Source organism: Cylas formicarius, unplaced genomic scaffold (genome assembly GCF_029955315.1).
Source record: "Cylas formicarius isolate icCylForm1 unplaced genomic scaffold, icCylForm1.1 PGA_scaffold_8__14_contigs__length_24414737, whole genome shotgun sequence".
Taxonomy (NCBI): domain Eukaryota; kingdom Metazoa; phylum Arthropoda; class Insecta; order Coleoptera; family Brentidae; genus Cylas; species Cylas formicarius.
The window spans coordinates 14,745,936-14,765,501 of NW_026844361.1; the positions used below are offsets into that span (position 1 = coordinate 14,745,936).

Sequence of the window (19,566 nt, forward strand, 5' to 3'; positions counted from 1 at the left end):
AGTCAATAATTACTTGCTTGACTTGTCTTTGATAAAACTCGGTAGGATCGTGTTTAATACATTGGAAAAGTTCTGGTCTAAGAAAATTGTTGGTTTTTCAAATATATTCTGGGAGATCGATAGCTGTGACTGTCTTCCCTTTATCTGCACTTGTAAATATTATGTTATTTTCAGAAGCTTTGTTTTTGATAGATTTTACTAGTGACATTTGAGAAATTTTTTGGTGTTTCTTGTTATTTATTAAATTAGGATCGTTAATGTCCTTAATTGCTAATTCACAGTCAATCTCTAGACAGTCTAATTCTCTATTAATCTTCGAGTGCTGTAAGTTGAAACCTTTTTCCATAAATTCAACTTCACTGTCCTAAAATTTATATTGGACAAACAGTTAGAACCTTCAAAAACGCATTAACGAACATAAAAGAGCGTTTAAAAACAATAGTTTAGATTCTAATTATGCTACATACTTAACCACAGAAAAACACATTTTTGATTACAATTTTGATATTTTACATGCAGCCACAAAAAGTAGAAAATTAAATTTATTGGAAGCCATGGAGATTAACAAAACGAGACATTCAAATGTATTGCTTAACAAACAATTAGATTTAAATATCCCTCCATCATTAAACTTAAATTCTCACAATAACATTAATTAAAGTTTTATTGTCATTTTTCGGTATATATAGTAGCAGCTAGTTTGTAAATATTACATTTGATAAAGACACGGTGTTGTCGAAACAAAAAATCTGAACTTTTAGTTCTTATTTATTGCGTTAAATGGATTTTCATCAAGTAAAAGCCATCTCAGTTCAATTGTTGATAAGCCGTTTGAAGTTGGGTATTTTGACAACGTCCGAGTCTTGGCTTGCAGGAAATGTATCTATGGGAGCTTACATTCGATCAAATATTACTCAGATGACCGTCTGTTAGTGACCATGTTCATCTGATCACCAATTAATCTACTGCTTTCTAAATGTCTTTGGTGTTTTAATATTAGCCAAAAGGCTAATACGCTTTCTCAGATGATTCTGATTCATTTTGACAACCACGCACAACTCAACAAAGCGTAAAAGACCACCTTTTTCTTAGTTTACCAATGTTTTATGTACAAAAGCGGGAGACATAAGGAAATTACCAATATGGCTCTATGGACTGAAAAATTCTGATATTGACTAGATAACTATACAAAAAATCGTACTATTGACCATCTGAACATAAATCAATCAAAAAAGAATTCTGAGCTCATTAATCAATATTTTGTTGATTCAGTACGTCAGATTCTTAACACTGTTTATTTTGATTTCCAAATATCTCAGTAAAAAATGTGCATCAGCAGAATTTGAGCTCGAGCAAGTAAGTGAGGAGCAGGGTGTCTGGGCTATAATGGGATTGAAGTCTATTGCGCACGGTACGGCTGGAATTACACTAAAAATTGTGTCGCACAATATTCTTACTCAACTTACTCAATACTATTAGAGACCTTCGACCTATTTCCAGCACCTTCTGAACTAAATGCATGAATATTTCATTACAAACACTTTTTTCGCTTCACTGAAAGTTCTAGATGACATCCAGCAAACAAGTGGGATACCCTCAACCATGCTGTGCTATATCAACTAATTTCGACTGGATCGAAAACCTTAAAAGGTAACAGGGGGATCCCTCGGGGTTCACTATTAGGACCTCTTTCTTTCATTATTTATGCAGCAAATATGTCGGGTATTTAAATACTCAAATATTCATGGCTCAAAACTTGTATATATTTATAAATGGCATTAAAATTACAATTGTTGGGGAATGTTAAAACTTGGGCATAATTTTTGATAATGAACTTAGAGATCGTAGACAGGTTTGCACAGTTCTCCAAAAAACTTATAGTAATTTCAGGAGCACCTAGAAAGGTAAAGATATTCTGAACTTTAATTTAAAAAAAATCGCTGCGAAGAACTGGTCCACTAAATTACTATAATTTTGTCCACGGACCCTACTTGGATGTTTTGACAAGTAACAACATACAAAATTCTTTAGTGGATTCTGTAGTTAATTTACACTGGATTTGTCCTATAAAGAGGTAGTTGAAATTCGTGGTTCCCTCAAAACTATAAAACAGATAAACCGTTCCAACTCTGGGATACGGAAAATGGCCGTTTGTTTATAAAACAAAGAACAGGAGCTTAATAAATATCGTAATAATAACCACACATGCCATCACAAAAACTTAATTTGCCTAAAGAATTTAATGACCCGAATACAATTAATTAATACAGTGACACTAAAAAGTCAGGTGCTTGTAATCTGATGGCCGGTGTCCCACAGGAAAGCATTCTCGGCCCTCTTATTTTCTCAATATCTTGTACTAGCCATAATTAGGTAGAGGATAAGCAATTTTTTTTTTATTTTGAACGAGGACCTTAAAACGCTTTCTGGGTTAGCAAGAAACCATCAGTTACAAATGAATGTTTCAAAATCGGTAACTCTTCTTTTTTGAGGATTTTCAAATTATTCAAATAATCCCGGTAGTATAATGGACAATAAATTAAAATTACTATCAGCGAGGTCGGTTTATAAAAAGTCTCCTAAGTGTCTAATCTATCTAACTTCTAAGTATCTATCGTAAGCAAATAAACATAATTTAAGCTGAACTTTTTAAAAAAATCCTTTTCTTACATTGTCGTCATCATAAATCAGTTTCTAATATGCAATTTCTCAATAGTACCTGCATCTCTTAGAAACATCTTTTTTTTTGTTATAAATGTCTTTTTTCCATTTTAATTTTTCGTGCTATTTGCATATTTATCAATTTCTGAAGGATTTAAAAAATATATTTTCTTATCAGTCGTGTTTTTATTGTTATTATCATAATCTAGACTACGCTTCAAGCTTTTGTGAGTTCGTCTGAAATAAGGGCCAGTTAACCGATTTACCGTAATAGCGTTATTGTTTAATCCTGTTTTGTGTGGATGCAGTGAATTGAGTTCATACATTATTCAACTGGCCAGGATTAGAATTAGATCCCAAAATTTAAATTTTGGGAGAATGCAAGTTTTGAACCAGTTTTATCCCCAATGTACTCGTGTCTTCTGTCATGCTGTGAAAAGAATTGTTTCTCTCCATTCTGTCCTCTCTTGCTTTTCAAGTTTTGTTGTTCTTCAATGTTTTTCAGATTTTCCCGGAGGGTAAAGCGGATTTTAGCGAATTTTAGGTCACTTTTAGTTTGTAGAATAATATTGGTGGGACAGACAACAGTTATTTTCCTACAAATATAAACCGCACTTATTTAGTAATTGTTTGAAGTATGAAAAAAAAAATTAATTGTTATTTTAAGAGAAAACAGTGGCGTACCATCAATGTTTGCCAAAATGGACATGTGGCATTCCGCACGCCTGACACATTCTATATGTGTGCCCAATTGCAAAATTGCATAGAAACGGATATAATGGCTGGAAAATATTAGAGACTCGATAGGAATTATCAACATCAGGTGGACCTTACACGGCACCGAAAGAAGCAGAAGAACGCAGCATTCCTGAGGCCTATTTCGTAAGCCAAATTGACGTAAAAATAAAACTGTTTAACCTTTGAATGACCTTTGTTTCGTGCCATAACAAATAGGTAATTAAATTGACTGTAAATTTATTTAAAGTGTGCGACGCTTCAAGATTCCAGGAAAACACAAATAACTTCACTTTGTCAAACAAAACGTTTTGATTATTTTGACAGTAAGTTCATATAAAAAGTCTTACCCGGTCAATCAAGAATCACCACAGACAACGCAATCATTTGGTAACTATGGCGGTCTCGCAAGAGCTGTTTTTTTTTAGCATTTCAGGCAAGAAAAAGCGTCCAATTAAGAAAAATTAACAATTTCAGCCCAAACATTTCTTAATGCTTAAATTCAACCACTGCATGGGGGCGCATAAATGCATTTCTGTAAAAATTAGCTTCATCTATGAATGGCATTTCTTGGTCAAACAAGGGATAATCCGCAATTTTGTCCAAAAACTATTGACAAAAATTAACACCCAATTTAAAATCTCTGGGAAGTAACGCTTGGACTCGTTGAATGTGATATGGGTACAACAGAAAATCGTGCAAAATTTTTAAACCAAGAAGATAGAATTTAAAACTGCTTCTTCAATATCTGGAGTTCTTACAGTCCGATGGGCCACTTTTAATTGATCATTTCATTGATGAAGTAGCCGTTTTAGTAAACCTTCTATGTCCGTTTGAAGATGTTCTGGTATGACTCTATTTGGAGAGATATCTTGATATAATCGCCTAGTATCAGGCGCACTGCAACAATCAAGTACAAGTACAAGTAAACAAGAAAGTGGTATTCCAGATATTAAAATAGTATATTTTATTTTTGTAAACGTTCTCCTTTTTAAATGAGTACAAAAATCGTCAACATAATTATTGATATTGGAAAACAGCCTGTATGGGGCTGAAATCTGAACCATAGAGCCAGCGTGAACAGCTAGGCAGGTCAGCTAAGCAGTATTAAATAGAGTCAGGGGTTCGCAAACTGTTCAATCAAGATAATAAAGATATTCTATCTGGGGCGCGTTCTTATAACGAAGGAAAAAATCGAGGGACGAAGAAAAATTGGATAGAAACGGATACTATGGCTGGAAAATATTAGAGACTGGACAGGAATTACCAACATCAGGTGGATTTAACACGGCACCGAAAGGAGCAGAAGAATCCAGCATTCCTGGGGCCTTTTTCGTAAGCCAAATCGACGTAGAAATAAAACTGTTTAACCTTTGAATTACCTTTGTTTCGTGCCATAACAAATAGGTAATTAAATTGACTGTAAATTTATTTAAAGTATGCGTCTCATGATTCGAGGAAAACGCAAATAGCTTATTAGAATGCATCGCTAGAACGCCACATACTCGTAACAATTGTATAATAATAATTATAGAAAAATACCTAAAATCCTAGGTCTAACCTATTATTAATCTCGGCCTAGAGTTTAATCGCTTCACATGCAACTTTGTCCAACAAAACGTTTTAGTTATTTTCACAGTAAGTTCATAAAAAAAGTCTTATCAAGCCAATCAAGAATCACCACAGACCACGAAATCATTTGGTAACTATGGCGGTCTCGCAAGAGCTGCCCATGCTCTCGCTCGCCGTCGTAATGTCAAATGTCTGCGTGGTCTTGTCCGATTTTCATAAGTCCGGCACGGCCAAGTCCAAGATCCGCATTTCCTGCAGGCCGTTGCAGTCGAGCTGAGAGTATGCGCCTTGCAGCGCGTGGAGCGAACTCGACGACAAAGTGCGCTCCAATATCTCTCCCCAATACTTCTCGGAGAGTCCCTCCAGGTCGCAGCCGGGCACGTGACCCATGAACGTGGGTGTGTTGTTGCAACAGTGCTGCGAGTCTTCTTGCTTGTGCTGATGCGCCTTGCGGCAGAATATCTATCGAAATGAAGGGATTAGAAGTCTACGAAATGAAACAAAATGAATAATCATAGACGTTTTTTAATAAGATTCAATTTAAAAGTTACGATGGTATGGTAACCCATCAGCAAAAGTACTGCAGCACAGACATTCACATTGTGTTACAGCCAGTTTTAATAAATATCTAAAAACTTTTAGTGTATTAGGAACGACCAGTTTGTTGTAAACCTTGATTCCCAAATAAGCGAAATTTTGACTTTGAGTTTTAAATTTTCTATGGCGACGCAAATGAAAATATTTTTTGAATAGACTCCATTTGTCAAAAATACCTCAACACAGATATTTTCTGTAACAAAACCTAGAAGTCGCAGTTGCTTATATCACATTTTTCTAAAAATTAAAAAATTATTCCTGCGATACTAAATATTCATTGTTAAAAACATAAACTATAAAAAAGAAAAAAGTTGGAAAATCCCACCTTTAGACTTGACGTACTTCGATTTCAATAAAACAGACATTAAGCGAAAACCATATATCGGATTAAAAAAAATCGAAAATTTAAATTTCTTTAGAAATATTTTTTATTTTAAGAGAACTCAGTGGCGTACCATCAATCAAGCTTGAAATTATTTTCAAGTTCATAAAATGGCCGCTAGGGAGAGGAACCTCTACTGTAAAATAGAAAAAAACGGGTTTTCTCAAAAATATTCTAAATTACCCTACATCAAAATTAGTTTTGACCTAATCTACTCTAGATAAGGAAACTTTTTTGTTTGATCATTTTTTTCTGTCTAGTCAAATTAAGGGTGGGGAAAGGATCACATATTGGTCTAGAAAAAGTTGGATAACTTTTTTGGCTAATCCGAATTTGACGAACTTAGTTTAGTTTTAAAGAGTATTTATAAGAGCCTCGACCGGCACTAGGTTAGAAAGGATTATTCAGAAAATACATAAATAAATTGACATCTAGGCTGGGTTCCATAATAGTCGTGCCGTTACCATGCCAACCGCTAAGACTCATTTTACGCCTTTCTCCAATATTGACAATACATGTAATATAAATTAGGACAAAATCAATTTTAACTCTAGTAGAAAATATAAGCATCCTACGTCACGTCTGTCGTCTCTGGTCTTATTACTATGCTACGGTTGAAAAATATGTTTAATAAACACATTTTTATTTATATCTTAAAGGGGAAAAAAGATATTGCCATGCCATTTCCACTTCTTGCTGTATTTTTTACGTTCTTTCATCCTAGCTAAAAATATTTATTCCTTTGTATTAGAAATTTTCGAGAAAATCATAAAAATAGCTGTTTTTCACATAAAGCGCCTTCTACCGACTCGTAAAAGAATTAATATCGTGATATTGACATGCCAGTAGAAGCTCCTATAAATACTCTTTAAAACTAAATTAAGCACGTCGAAATCGGATTAGCTAAAAATATTTTATTTTTTTGTTATTTTATTTGCTAAACCCATATTTGGCCCTTTCCACACCTTTAATTAGTCGAGATAGAAAAAAATACTTCAAACAAAACAAAGTTTCCTTATCTAGAGCCGTCGCCTATACACATGAAAATCGTCAACGAAAAACATATAGTCCGGAATCAAATCGATTATATTCTCCTCAATCAGAGAAATTCAGTGAAAAGTGCCAAAACATAGCCAGGAGCAGATGTAGGCTCGGATCATAATCTTCTTGTGGCGGAGATTATGGTGAAGCTCAAAAAGCTGAAAATATCATCGAACCAAGGACCTATTGATACTATCCTACTAAAAGGGAATGCCGTGAAAGTGAAGCTGTACCGAGACATCAATGAGGACCTGAATAAGTTGAAAAATACCCGTTCGGCAACTCAGAACCAACCTGAAGAAATGTGACAAAGTTTAAAATCGAATATCATAGAACCTTGCAGGAAGCATCTGAAACCGGAGAAAAGAACAAATCGAAAGGATTGGACGACTGAGGATTTATTAGTGCTTATGGAAAAACGAAGAAACCTGAAAAATACGGACAAACAGAAATATAATGAAGTGCATAAGGACATCAAATATAAATGTCGCCAAGCTAGGGAGGATTGGATAAAAGAGAAATAGACCGAAACAGAAAATTTGCAGAGACTCCACGACTCTCACAGTGTGCATAAAAAAATAAGAGAGTTTACTGGAACTGCTTGGAAGCAAAAATCATATACTCTTACAAATGAAGAGGGAAACATTGTGTTGGATATTAAAGATCAACTGATTATATGGGAAGACTACATTAAAACCCTCTTCAACGATCAAAGAGAGGAAATAATTACCAACATCTATTCTAAAGGAAGAAGTACAAACAGCAATAAAATCAACCAAAGATGGGAAAGAACCTGGCCCTGACAACCTACCTGCAGAAGCGCTCAAGTTGATTTAAGAACAACATTGTAACATGCTGAAATTTCCCTGTTTAATAAGATCTATGAAACAGGAATAATACCAAAGGAATTGCTCCTTTCAACTTTTATCACAATTCTTAAGAAGCCTAATTCCAAAAAATGTGAGGAACATCGTATGATCAGCCTTATGAGCCATACACTGAAGATCTTTCTCAAAGTCATCCACCGCAGGATTTATAAGAAGCTGGAAGAGGATATAACAGATACTCAGTTTGGTTTTAGAAATGATTTCGGCACAAGGCAGGCTTTGTTTGCCTATAATGTCTTGATGCAACGGTGTCTTGATGTCAACCAAAACATGGCCTGTTTTATTGATTATACTAAAGCATTTGATAGGGTGAGACACAAGCAGCTAATAGGAGCACTAGAACGAAAAAACCTCGACACAAGAGATATACAAATAATAGTAAAACTATATTTAAACCAAAGTGCGTGGATTTGCGTCCAATCTGAAATGACGAAAGCTATGGAAATCAAGCGAGGAATTAGACAAGGGTATGTTCTTTCACCACTCCTCTTCAACGTCTACTCAGAGGAAATCTTCACCAAAGCCGTCGAAAATGATATCGCTGGGATAAGAATTAACGGCATTCCACTGAACAATCTGCGTTACGCGGATGATACAGTACTTCTCGCCGAAAACATGCAAGACCTGCAGAATATGTTAAATAATGTCGTCAAGACTAGTCGAGACCGAGTACATGATTGTCACTAAAACCATGAACATCTGTACGTTGAAAACCAAGAGCTGGACAAAGTCAAGAGATATGATTACCTGGGTACGAGTGTCGACTGCAATGTGGATTATTCTTCGGAAATAAAGATCCGTATTGAGACAGCCCGTGCAGCCTTTGTGAAGATAAAGAAGCTGCTCTGTAGTCGCGATTTGAGCCTAGATCTGAGAACTCGAATGCTCAAGTGTTATGTATTCCCGGTCCTTTTGTATGGTGTGGAAGCTTGGACTCTCAACCTGTTTTGTGAACGGAAACTGGAAGCCTTCGAGATGTGGGCATACCGTAGGATGCTGAGAATACCATGGACGGAACATGTGACCAACGTGGAGATTCTGAGAAGAATGAAGAAAGGTGTAGAGATCCTACAGGAAGTGAAAGAAAGGAAATTGGCCACATCATGAGAGGACCAAAGTATGAAATTTTACAACTCATAATCCAGGGAAAAATTGTGGGAAGAAGATCTATTGGAAGAAGAAGAATATCCTGGCTTAGAAACATACGAAAATGGTTTAATATCACATCATCTGACCTATTTAAAGCCGCTTCCAAAATCAAAATAGCAATGATGATAGCCAACCTCCGTAGTGGAGACGGTACATGAAGAAGAAGAAGATCTAGAGCAGATTACGTGAAAGCTAATTTTGATATAGGTTAATTTGGACTATTTTTGAGAGAACCCGTTTTTTCTATTTTACAGTAGAGGTTACGTCCCCTAGCGGCCATTTTATAAACTTGAAAATAATTTTCAGCTTTTTCTCTTGGCGGATTTTATTTTTGAAAATTTTACCGTGTGTCTCAAAACTTAGGACGTTTAGGACATACGTTCGCCATCGCCACCTTAATGATTGACATTAAATTAGAAAACACCCAATATATTTAATATCTAGTGCTGTCTAGGATTCTTAAGTCAAAATTTCTAATATAACAATCATATGACTATGCTACTATTATTTTCAGTTCGCCTTGTTACAGATTTATGTTAATTTATTAGGTTATTAATTTCTTAATTTTATTTGTTTTGCTCAATATTTTTGTTTATATCTGTTAGACAATAAATTATTATTATCTCTATACCAAACTCGGTGTTTATACAGACCCCCTTAAGTATATCTTTGCTGATGCGGCGGAAATGGTTGTTCAGTAGCCAGTACAGAAACGGGTTCCAGAAGCAGTCGCTGAGCGCTAACCAAGTGGCGAGGAAATCGAGGATTCGCGGGGCACGCGATCCGGTACACGCAGCTACCACCTCCTGGATGGTCCACGGTGTTACAAGCACGATGAACCCCAAGGACATGGCCGCCATAGTTCTCGAAGCAGACGTGCTCAGTTTTCGTTCCTGCGTCAGTAACTGAAAACCAACAAATGCACAAAGTGAATGGGAATGCTTAAGGTAGGGTTTCAATTTGTTGTCACCGAAAACAGCCTCTAGAAAATCACGCCGGTCTGAAAACTAAACTAAAACAAACAGGACAATGCGTTAAACAGTTCAGAATTCACAAACAGTTATATTAAACGCCTTAAGGTCTGAAAGTTTGAAATCGATGGTCGCTAACATTTTTAAATGTTGGTTTCAAAAGTTCTTGTATTATTGGCATAGACCAAATAGCTACTAGTCATATAGAGGCCCGGCCTATGCTAATAGTGCAGAAACTCGTGAAGCAACTATGTAACAAAGTTTTGAGAGGGTCTCGTTAATGCGCGCATGCGCGAGATTTGAAATTTCGTTTTTAACCAGTGGCAACTCTAATTGTAAATTCTAACGTTCGACCCGATGTTTGGATGTTGCTTTTTTACGGCAGTATTTTCTTAAAATATGTGGAAATCCCATTAAATTTTCAGGCAAAAAAGGACTGAACTTGTGGAAAGCGTTGTAAAAAAAATTAGCGCCAAATGCAGAGTTAACATCATCCGATCGGCGTCCTTACAATAATTGTGTAAATATTTTGGCGTTTTGGTTCTTTAAGATACGATACCGGCTAATTTTTCCCGAATTTGTGCCCGTAAATCGGAGCAAACAGTTTGTTTTTGGGTATTGGAAAATGTACTAAGAAAATTAAAAACTAGTATAAAACAAGTCAATAAACAATTAGTCCTAAATGTAACACAATTAATATTACCAAACGCAAAAAAGTGACGTGTATTGTCACAAAATTGCATGGTGGCTACCGCAAAAAATTCCCCGTTAAAAACATTTAACAACAATTGTTATATGCTAAAAATACCAGAAATTGCATCGTTTCTACCGGGCTTTAGACACTAATATCGATTCACATAATAATTTAGCTATATTTTATTGCAATCTGGATTCAAATGTAAATAACCAAAAGTTACTTTTCCAGAAATGCTCAGGATGTTTTAAATGTTCAAGCTCATATGAAACATTCTAATAGGAATATGTATTATTAGGAAATATTTTTTTCCAGATGCAAACTCCAGACTGGTTTTGTGGACAAGATTGTGGTTTATGCCACAACTATAATTTACCTTTAATTATAATAGCATTTTATATAGTGTTTTTTTAACTCGTTTTGAAGTTCACAGACGATATAGTAGCATGTTAGAGAACTAACACAATGTAAAAATATAACTGAATAAATACATCAATTATTTAATAAGACTTTTATTCAAGAAAAACGCAATAAGAACATGGCTTCCGACGCAACATGCTTCAGTATTACTCTTTTGAAGGAACATTTATATTACTTGATTACACCTTTAAAAATTGTAAAAAAGATTATGAAAGCAATAAAAAAAATTCAATTTATAATACATGAAACTATTGTTAATTATAAAATTTCATTAACCGTATATTCGAAACAAAATTTAAATCAGAATTACTTTACTTGTTGACAATATGTTACTGTGGCTTAAGTTATACTAATAATTAAAGATCTGCTGGTGTCTGCTCTAGTTTTACCAACAAATTATGCATGAAAAATATCAATATTTTATAAAAATATTGGTAACATATTACAAACAAAATAATATTTTTGAGGAATGTGGAATTATTTGATAAATTTTATCAGTCGGGTTAGATATACATCAGAAATGAAACAGTAAAATAAGTAAAAAAAATAGAAAAAAGGTACCATTTGGCACTCTAAATATGGGCTAGCCGTTAAGTATCATCGGCAAATAGAAAACAAGTAACGTAAAAGAGTCTGCACTGCTTACTTTATCAAGTGTTTACCACCTCTCCTATAGGTTAAAAGAGTGTTATAGATGCTGTTCTAAAGCTATCAGCCTCCCTGGCAGCTCCATTTTTGCCAAGAAATGTTATCCACTGTTTCCTTAGAATTTCTTCTTTTGGTAAATTATAAAATAAGATGTAAATTGAATGACACTACCTTGATAAGTGTCATTCAAGTCTACAAAACTGATAGAGAGAAAGGGCATCAGTCCCATAACTTGTACTAAATAGTTCTTCACAGGTAGGTGATACTTACAAGTCAAGAACATAGCTTATTCTCGAGTCAAGGAAGGGTTGGGAAAATAGTCCCAAGTTGTGCATGTAATATGTTTCCTACTCAAGTTGTTCCGAATCCAACAAGCAAATTTACAAAATCAAATGATAGAACTGTTCCTATTTAATCAGTGCCAACTTATGTGTGTAGATACTGTAGTATTCCCTTACCTCCCTAAGGAAATAGGTGACATACAATTGATGTACCCCAAAATTTTTAATAGTTTTCCAGACTTCCCAAAAATATCCTGCAGATTTATGGTTTAAATTCTCCCTGTTGCAGCCGAACTGATTCTGGTAATTCTCCACTTTCTGCGGTAATAAGATCTGTAATTTTTGGCCAACCGAAAAGCAATTTTGTTTTCACTAAGCGTGATTACTTTACCACATTGCGTTTTACAAGGATTTGTAATTTCAATGGGTATTTCTTATGAGTGTTCCAGTAAAACTTGCAGATAAATTGTTTTCTAATATTTCCTGTAATTATTGTACACTAATACATATTAGCTAAACATCTTCTGTAGCTATTTAATTGTATCTTGCAGTTTGTTAAATCAGTCGGGTTTGTCTAAGATCCTATTAGGTCGTCATATTTGTCACACTTGGTGTAACTTCGTGAAGGAGCAAGTAATGAAAGCACAAATTATACAAATTTGTTACTGGCAGTCCTATAGAAATCACTTTTAAATCAACTTGTACATACCGTTTTGACCACAAACACAAGTTTTTCACACAAACACGAAAAAGGTACGGACAGAATCATAATTGCTAATTGTATTCCGATTTGAGAGACTGATTTTGCGTTCTACGAAAATATCATAGCCATCTGCCGTGCACCACTTTTTACCGGAGGAGAGCCATTATATTATCTAACAGCTATATGGCATAAACGCATCCAGCAAGTATATGTTTGCTCTCAAAGATCGACTTTACTTCAGAGCTGGCACGTGATGATATTAAGCTAAGTCTCTTGATGTTCTTCTGATTAGCTGATTAGTACATAATGGTCTCTTTTTCGAAGATTGTATAGAGGAATGTCTTTTTTTATTGGTATAATTAAAAAAATTAAGGGCTTATAACATGTTTTTATTTTAGAAGAAGAAGGCTGGCAAATACGAGCAAACTCGAGTACAAGAAATTAAATTTTTACGAAACGCTATTGAAAGAAGCATCGAAATGCAGGAGGAAAGAAATAAAATTTTGCACTAATTACGTGAACTACAAAAAAAGAGCAATAATTGATAAATTGATCTGGATTGCCTTATCTTTTCCACCCTCATCTGCAATATCCACTTCCAGGTGCGGTAGCTCCTCTTCTAAACATATCGAATGTCTCGCTGCTCCGAAACGTGCTAGATATTGTGCTAAATTCTAAAATAGACCTCTTATAATAAGTTTAGAAATCTAAACCTCGAAAATATTCTAAGAATAAGTTCATTTGACCAACCACATTTATATCTATATTATTCTCTCATTTCGTTTTGAATTAAAATGTCCATTACATCTGTTTCTACTAATTTCTGATGTATTAGGTATTAGAGTACAAAGACGTTTCCATTTTATGAACCCTGAACTACTATCGCACATTTATACTTACATAACTATTATCGTGGGGTCCCAAAGGACCCCCCAATTTTTAATTGATTGTGGTAAATATTTAAACGTAATTTGTGATTTTTTTATCTCAAAAAAATAAAAATATTAGAACATAAATAAGCAACACTTTCATTTTTATATAAACAAAAACAAACGTTCATTAGAACAAAAAAAAAATATTGGAACAAAAAGTCTATTCTATGTAAATATGATTGTCATAATACTATCTGCTCCTGTAACAGAAGAAAAAGATATTCAAATCGCAAGCAAAAAAAAGGACACTCATGTTTTTGACATAATTTTTGAAACTATGATTGCAATAGAAATTGATTTTTTATATGCTTACCTATTCTAGGCTTGAAGTACAGGTGACTTGTTGTAGTGAATGAGTTTTGCAGATTGTTCTATGACATTCTGAGCAAATGGTGGAATGTTTGGTATATTTACCCCTGGGACACAAGTAGCATCTACGCCCTACAACAGGGCTTCCCGTCTAAGCTAATCTCAAGAGAACTTTCAGATCCTAATGCTTTCGAGATTATTGAACGAAGTTCTCTGGACAAATTGCTCATTTATAAGACTCATTCCAGGCTCTTTGATAAACTCAGAGCGATTTTCTTTATATCAGGATTAGCTGCGTGAAAAATGATATATTATAGCGTACCAAATCGCCAAAGGCCATCGACGAAACCTTCGACCTGAACGATAAAGGGCACATTTTTAGTCAAGGACATCAACGCCTCCGTTCGTGTCATTATCTCAGGTTTTTTAGTTTCCTGATCAACAGAGTTGTCGTGGTGCATGGTGGACAACATGGGCACATTGATTTTTTTTTTGACATGTGATACTATTGGGATGTCTCGAGTAAAACCAAATGAACACTTATCAACTTCGTAGTTTTTATTGGGTTGAAATGGTGGAGGAATTTCTCTCTTGCTTTTACGCATGATTCCCACATATGTAAGTCCAAGTTTCAGTTCCAAAGCATTTACCAAATAATGTGTCTTGGAATCACATAGACACATAATCTTGATGCCGTACTTGACTGGTTTCGCTTTCATATACATCCTAAAAGGCCATCCGTGTGTGACATATTCGGAACAGGTGTAATTTGCTATACTGTTGGCTATAAAAGTGTTGAACAAATAGGATATTGCTGCAAGTCTATCACCACTGGCCTTTTTTTGCTCTCTTATTACATGATTATCAAATCTAATCGCAGCGAGAAGAAATAAGAAGCGTTCCTTTGACATTGGTGCCCGAAAAATTGGTCTCCCTAAGCAACTTGTTGAAAATAGTGATTCTACGTCCTCGTGATTGGATTTGAATAAACCAGAGAGATATAAAATACCCATAAAGGCCTTGAGTCCAGCTTCGCTTACATTATCGGCAAATGTGCATGTATCTCCATAATTCGCACTTAGATAGGTAATTTTTTCATTTGTATACTGTAAAATGCTGGCTAACATATTAGGGATTATCAATAGAGACCACGATTTAATTGAACTAGATGGTGTTGCTTGTAAGGCAGGTCCATGAAGACCTGAAAGGTGCGTAATAATATTCTGCGTTACTTAGATGGATTTCTGAAGCTATATCATGTTCAGAGTGTCCACTTTCATTGTCTGTATCACTGTTATTATTGTCACTATTATCTTCAACACTCTCAGGTGGGTCGTTTAAAGAGTCTACAAAGTTGTACACATTGTCCGATGTCACTGTGACACAGCCAATTCGAACATCATCACTATTAGAAGCCATTCCGACTAAATTACTAAAATTAAGCAACTACTATCGCGAGCTCAAATTCGACCCCCAATAGCAAATTACTTGCGATTAGTGCTACGGAAGCTCTACTACTAAACGGTATGCTAAACTATGCACTTAGGTGCAACGTCTGCCAGGAAATCACAGAAGTTTAAGTGCTGGGGCCAGATTTGACCGGACGATAGTAGTTCAGGGTTAAGATTTGCTAAATCGGCAGCACTAAATACAAGCACAGAATAAGATGCAACTTCGAAAAAAACTAAAGCTTAAAATCAACAACACCCGAACAAAAATAAGAAACCATAACCTCTAGATATGTCAAAAATGGACACGGTAAATGTTAAACGGTAGCCATTTTCATATAAAACGCCTGGTGGTCGATATTATTGGCAGGTATCAAATGTCATTTTATCACCTAGACAACTAGACGCTCCCCGCGTTTGCGTGTTCGTGCAGGCAGCGCGGGCAGTAGTGCGAGACCTCAATCAATCCTGTGGCGGCAAATGTAAATGAGACTATTTAATTTTTGCATGTAAAAGAAAGTACAAATAGACAAAAACACATAAAATTATTTTTTTGTGAAAATTATTATCTTAAAATTTAACTCGTAAATAAAAGTTAAAAAGTAAGCACCGATAATTCAATTTTTGTTTGTTTGTTTCTGCGTATTTGCACCTTCTTTTACAAAAGGAACGAAAACGCAAAGAAATAATGAATAAAAATAAATTAATTGACAAATGCATATAAATATTAAGTAACAGGAAATTAATTATAATAAAATTAACAAAAAGAAAACATGATAAAGTGAGTACGAAAGCTTTAATTAAATTTGAACACAATTTTATTTAATTTTCGTTTTAAGGAAATTGTGCATGTATTTTCTTTCTATATTATATATATCATTATATTTATATATTAGTATACTTGACGCATTACCTTTCTGAAATATTTTTTCTCATTTTTGTTTAATCTATGTCATTCGAGAGACACAAAAAATTTTTGATAAATTGATCATTGTCGATTCTTTATAACAGTCGATGCCGATTGTGGTTATGTGTCTTTCAGATATATTCGTCAAAATTGACATTGATTTGTTGTGACTTGTAATTAATACCGACGAAGACCACAATGACGATTAAAACATCTTAGAATTTAATTCTGGTTCCCGATTTAAACGTGTATTATGTCTTAATTACGTTCTGTTTAGTTTTATGCTATAATATTGTTGAATACAGCTTATTACATAGGTTTACAATATTTACCGGGTATTTTTTGATTGTTTTGTTTTTCAAAACCTGTTTTTTTTTAAAGAAATCAACAGATATGTAGCTAATACCAGTAAAGTTCTTAAAATGTCACAATTACATTTCTGTCAGGAAAGAGAGAGAATGTGCCTCATCTAAATGAAACCCACAGAATTGAAATTTAAATTTTTATTAATTTTATACACTTTTTTTTCTTCAGTTAAATTTAAATTTCTCAACCTTCACACAAATATTCCATAAATTTTTGATGATTTGTGATTCTGGTTAGGGCAATCAGTTCTATTTTGCAATATCAGTCTAAATAACTGAAAAACAGGGAAAAAAATGATCTAGGTGAAGTGCCCTCCAGTGACAGATTTTTGAAACAGTTTTATTTTGTAACAGTTATTCTTGATCTGTGTCTGTTGTCACAACCTATTTGGTATGGAAGTATGGAATTATTTTTTGGGGAGGTAGTGGCCAACGGCAGAAAATTTTCGTGGTTCAAAAGAGGACTGTAATTTAAAGAGAGTTGCAGAGGAGTGTTCAAAGCCGAATGCATTTTCACCGTGTACACTTTATATAGTTATGAAGCATTGATATTCTTTTTTAAAAATAGAAAGGACTTCGAGCTGCAGATGTTTTACGGGTATAACACCAGAACCTTGACTGTAAATTATCCCATTAAAGAAATTGCAATTCTAAAACTCTTTAAGTTCACTATAAAAAAAGTTACTAACACTTACCCTTTAGAAGCCTTTATTTTGTTGTAGTCCTTAATAGGATCTAGTATCTTTTCCTTTTAACGCCCATTTCCTTTATGTTTGGTGTGTTATTTTTATGTAATGTATTTGTAACACAATGTGAAATAAAGTTTATTATTGTTATTATTATTCCGTGGAAAATCAAGTCCACTGCGTTAAAAATAAAATGAAATAAATGAATTTTGACAAAGCTATAACTCGGAAGTAATATCTTGCAAATTTTTGTTACATGACTGGTTACCATTATTTTACTACGTTGAATATTTCCTCCAAGTTTCCGAACACAATATCCGAACACCCTGTATTTTGTTAAATAAGTATAGCAAGTATTTAATTTGATTTTGTTGTTATTCAAACAATATTACAATATTGATTTTAACTAACACGCCGCAAAACATTTTAAAAAATGGAAGAGTGAAACAAGTTCATCTGGGAAGTAAATTTTCCAGCAGCAATACAAATTAGGGTCGGAATTTTTGTTCGGAAGAGGAATCCGCTATTTCACGCGCAATTTCTCAAATCGCGTTACTTGTTTTTTGCTCTTTAAACACCAATCATCCTTAATGAAATCGATTTAAAGTTCCCGAACTTTACTTAGGGATCGATGCTGCGTCCTCGTACCGAGATTTCTCCAACGGCGGTGAATATTAAATTACTATCCAATAAAGGAGGTAGAACATAATGGACTACTATCATATTGCAGACAAGTTGTTATGCCTTAATTGTAATAATAACAATAAAATTTCTTTTTAAGGCGATGTTCATTACAAAGATCCTTGAATTTAAGGGATGTAAGGACGAACTTGCGACAGGTGTCCAGTATCACCCATTTCTGGAGTTATGGTATGAGATATTCTAAGTTTAGTCCTTTTGCATGAGTCATAGTGGATTTTGGTATTATACCCGTTGCCGATACAATGATTGGTCTGACGTTGACTCGATCTACTCTCCACATATGCTTCGTTTCACCTGCAAGTTCTATATATTTATTTATTTTTGTTGCATAAGCCATTTGTATGTTCGCTGATCCTGGTATTGTTACTTCGACGAAAGTAATTACCTTATTTCCTTTATCATATAGAAGATCAGGTTTGCTTGGATGTTGATGTCAGTTCTGATTTCTCTATTCCAATACAGTTTAAAGTGTTCATTTTGCAATACATCCATTGGCTCATATTTGTAATACGGAATTGATCCCCTGACAAACTGTTGCCGATTTGCAAGGTCCTGATGTATTATTCTTGCAATGTTGTCATGCCTCTTGGTGTAATCATATCTCATATTCCCTTGTTATATGTTCGATAGTTTCTCCTTTACGTCCACATCTCCGACACTTATCGTCGAAATCTTCTCCCATAATATACTTGCCATGGTTTCTTGTAGGTATTATTCTGTCTTGGATGGACATCATGAATCCAACTGTTTTGCCGTAGAGGGAACCCGTCTTCAGCCATTTGTTAGACGGGGTCTTGTATATATCGTCTTGGTTTAAGTAGCTAGGGTGTGTGCCATGTAGTTGCTTATACTTCCACTCGATCCAATCCAATCAACTTGCTGTATGTTTGCTCCGCTGCAACTTAAACTTGGACAACTTAAAAAATACCAAATTACAGCCTTGAAAGCATTTTTCTTGAAAAAAAAAATTCTGGATTTTATTCCTGGTAAATAAATAATAACTCTTAGATTACTAATTTCAACGAAGTAAGCATACAGAGTAAATGTAGATACAAAAAGTAGAAAAGAATCATGAGCAATAAATGGATCAAATAAATAAATTGCAAATTATTAGTTGTTCTTCAATTCTATTATTCCATGGATTTCATGTCTAGTTATTTCGATTTTAATAAATGTTTTTAATCTGATTTTAAATAACGAAAGTGTTCTACTATTAAGCAATCCTGTAGCAGATAGATAAAGAAAACGTTTCTGTCCTATTGTGTTAGGTACCTTAGGATTGATAGTGACTTGGTTCATTCTGTTGCTGGTTAAGTAAGGATGTTCATAGATTCTAATATGAATTTTATTTTAAAAGATTTGGACTGCTATTTTTCATACATTAAAACATTGTATTAGTTTTATAAATAATTTTTAAAATCCATTTTTGTGAAATGTTAATTCCCTCTAAATATTTTTTGGTCAACCCACTCCATG

The 19,566-nt window shown here is 34.3% G+C and overlaps 1 protein-coding gene across 1 annotated transcript in view; it reads right to left on the reverse strand.

Annotated features, from left to right (window-relative positions):
* Positions 1 to 5,132: 5,132 nt before the first annotated feature.
* LOC132705998 (trace amine-associated receptor 8c) overlaps positions 5,133 to 19,566 on the reverse strand; it is a 92,160-nt gene continuing 77,726 nt past the window's right edge. The window contains exons 6-8 of the mRNA XM_060677027.1: positions 9,678 to 9,929; positions 7,686 to 7,688; positions 5,133 to 5,430 (exon numbers count right to left, since the gene is read on the reverse strand). Coding sequence (XP_060533010.1) covers positions 5,182 to 5,430; positions 7,686 to 7,688; positions 9,678 to 9,929 — 504 coding nt within the window. The 3' untranslated portion in view covers positions 5,133 to 5,181. The remainder of the gene's footprint in view (positions 5,431 to 7,685; positions 7,689 to 9,677; positions 9,930 to 19,566) is intronic.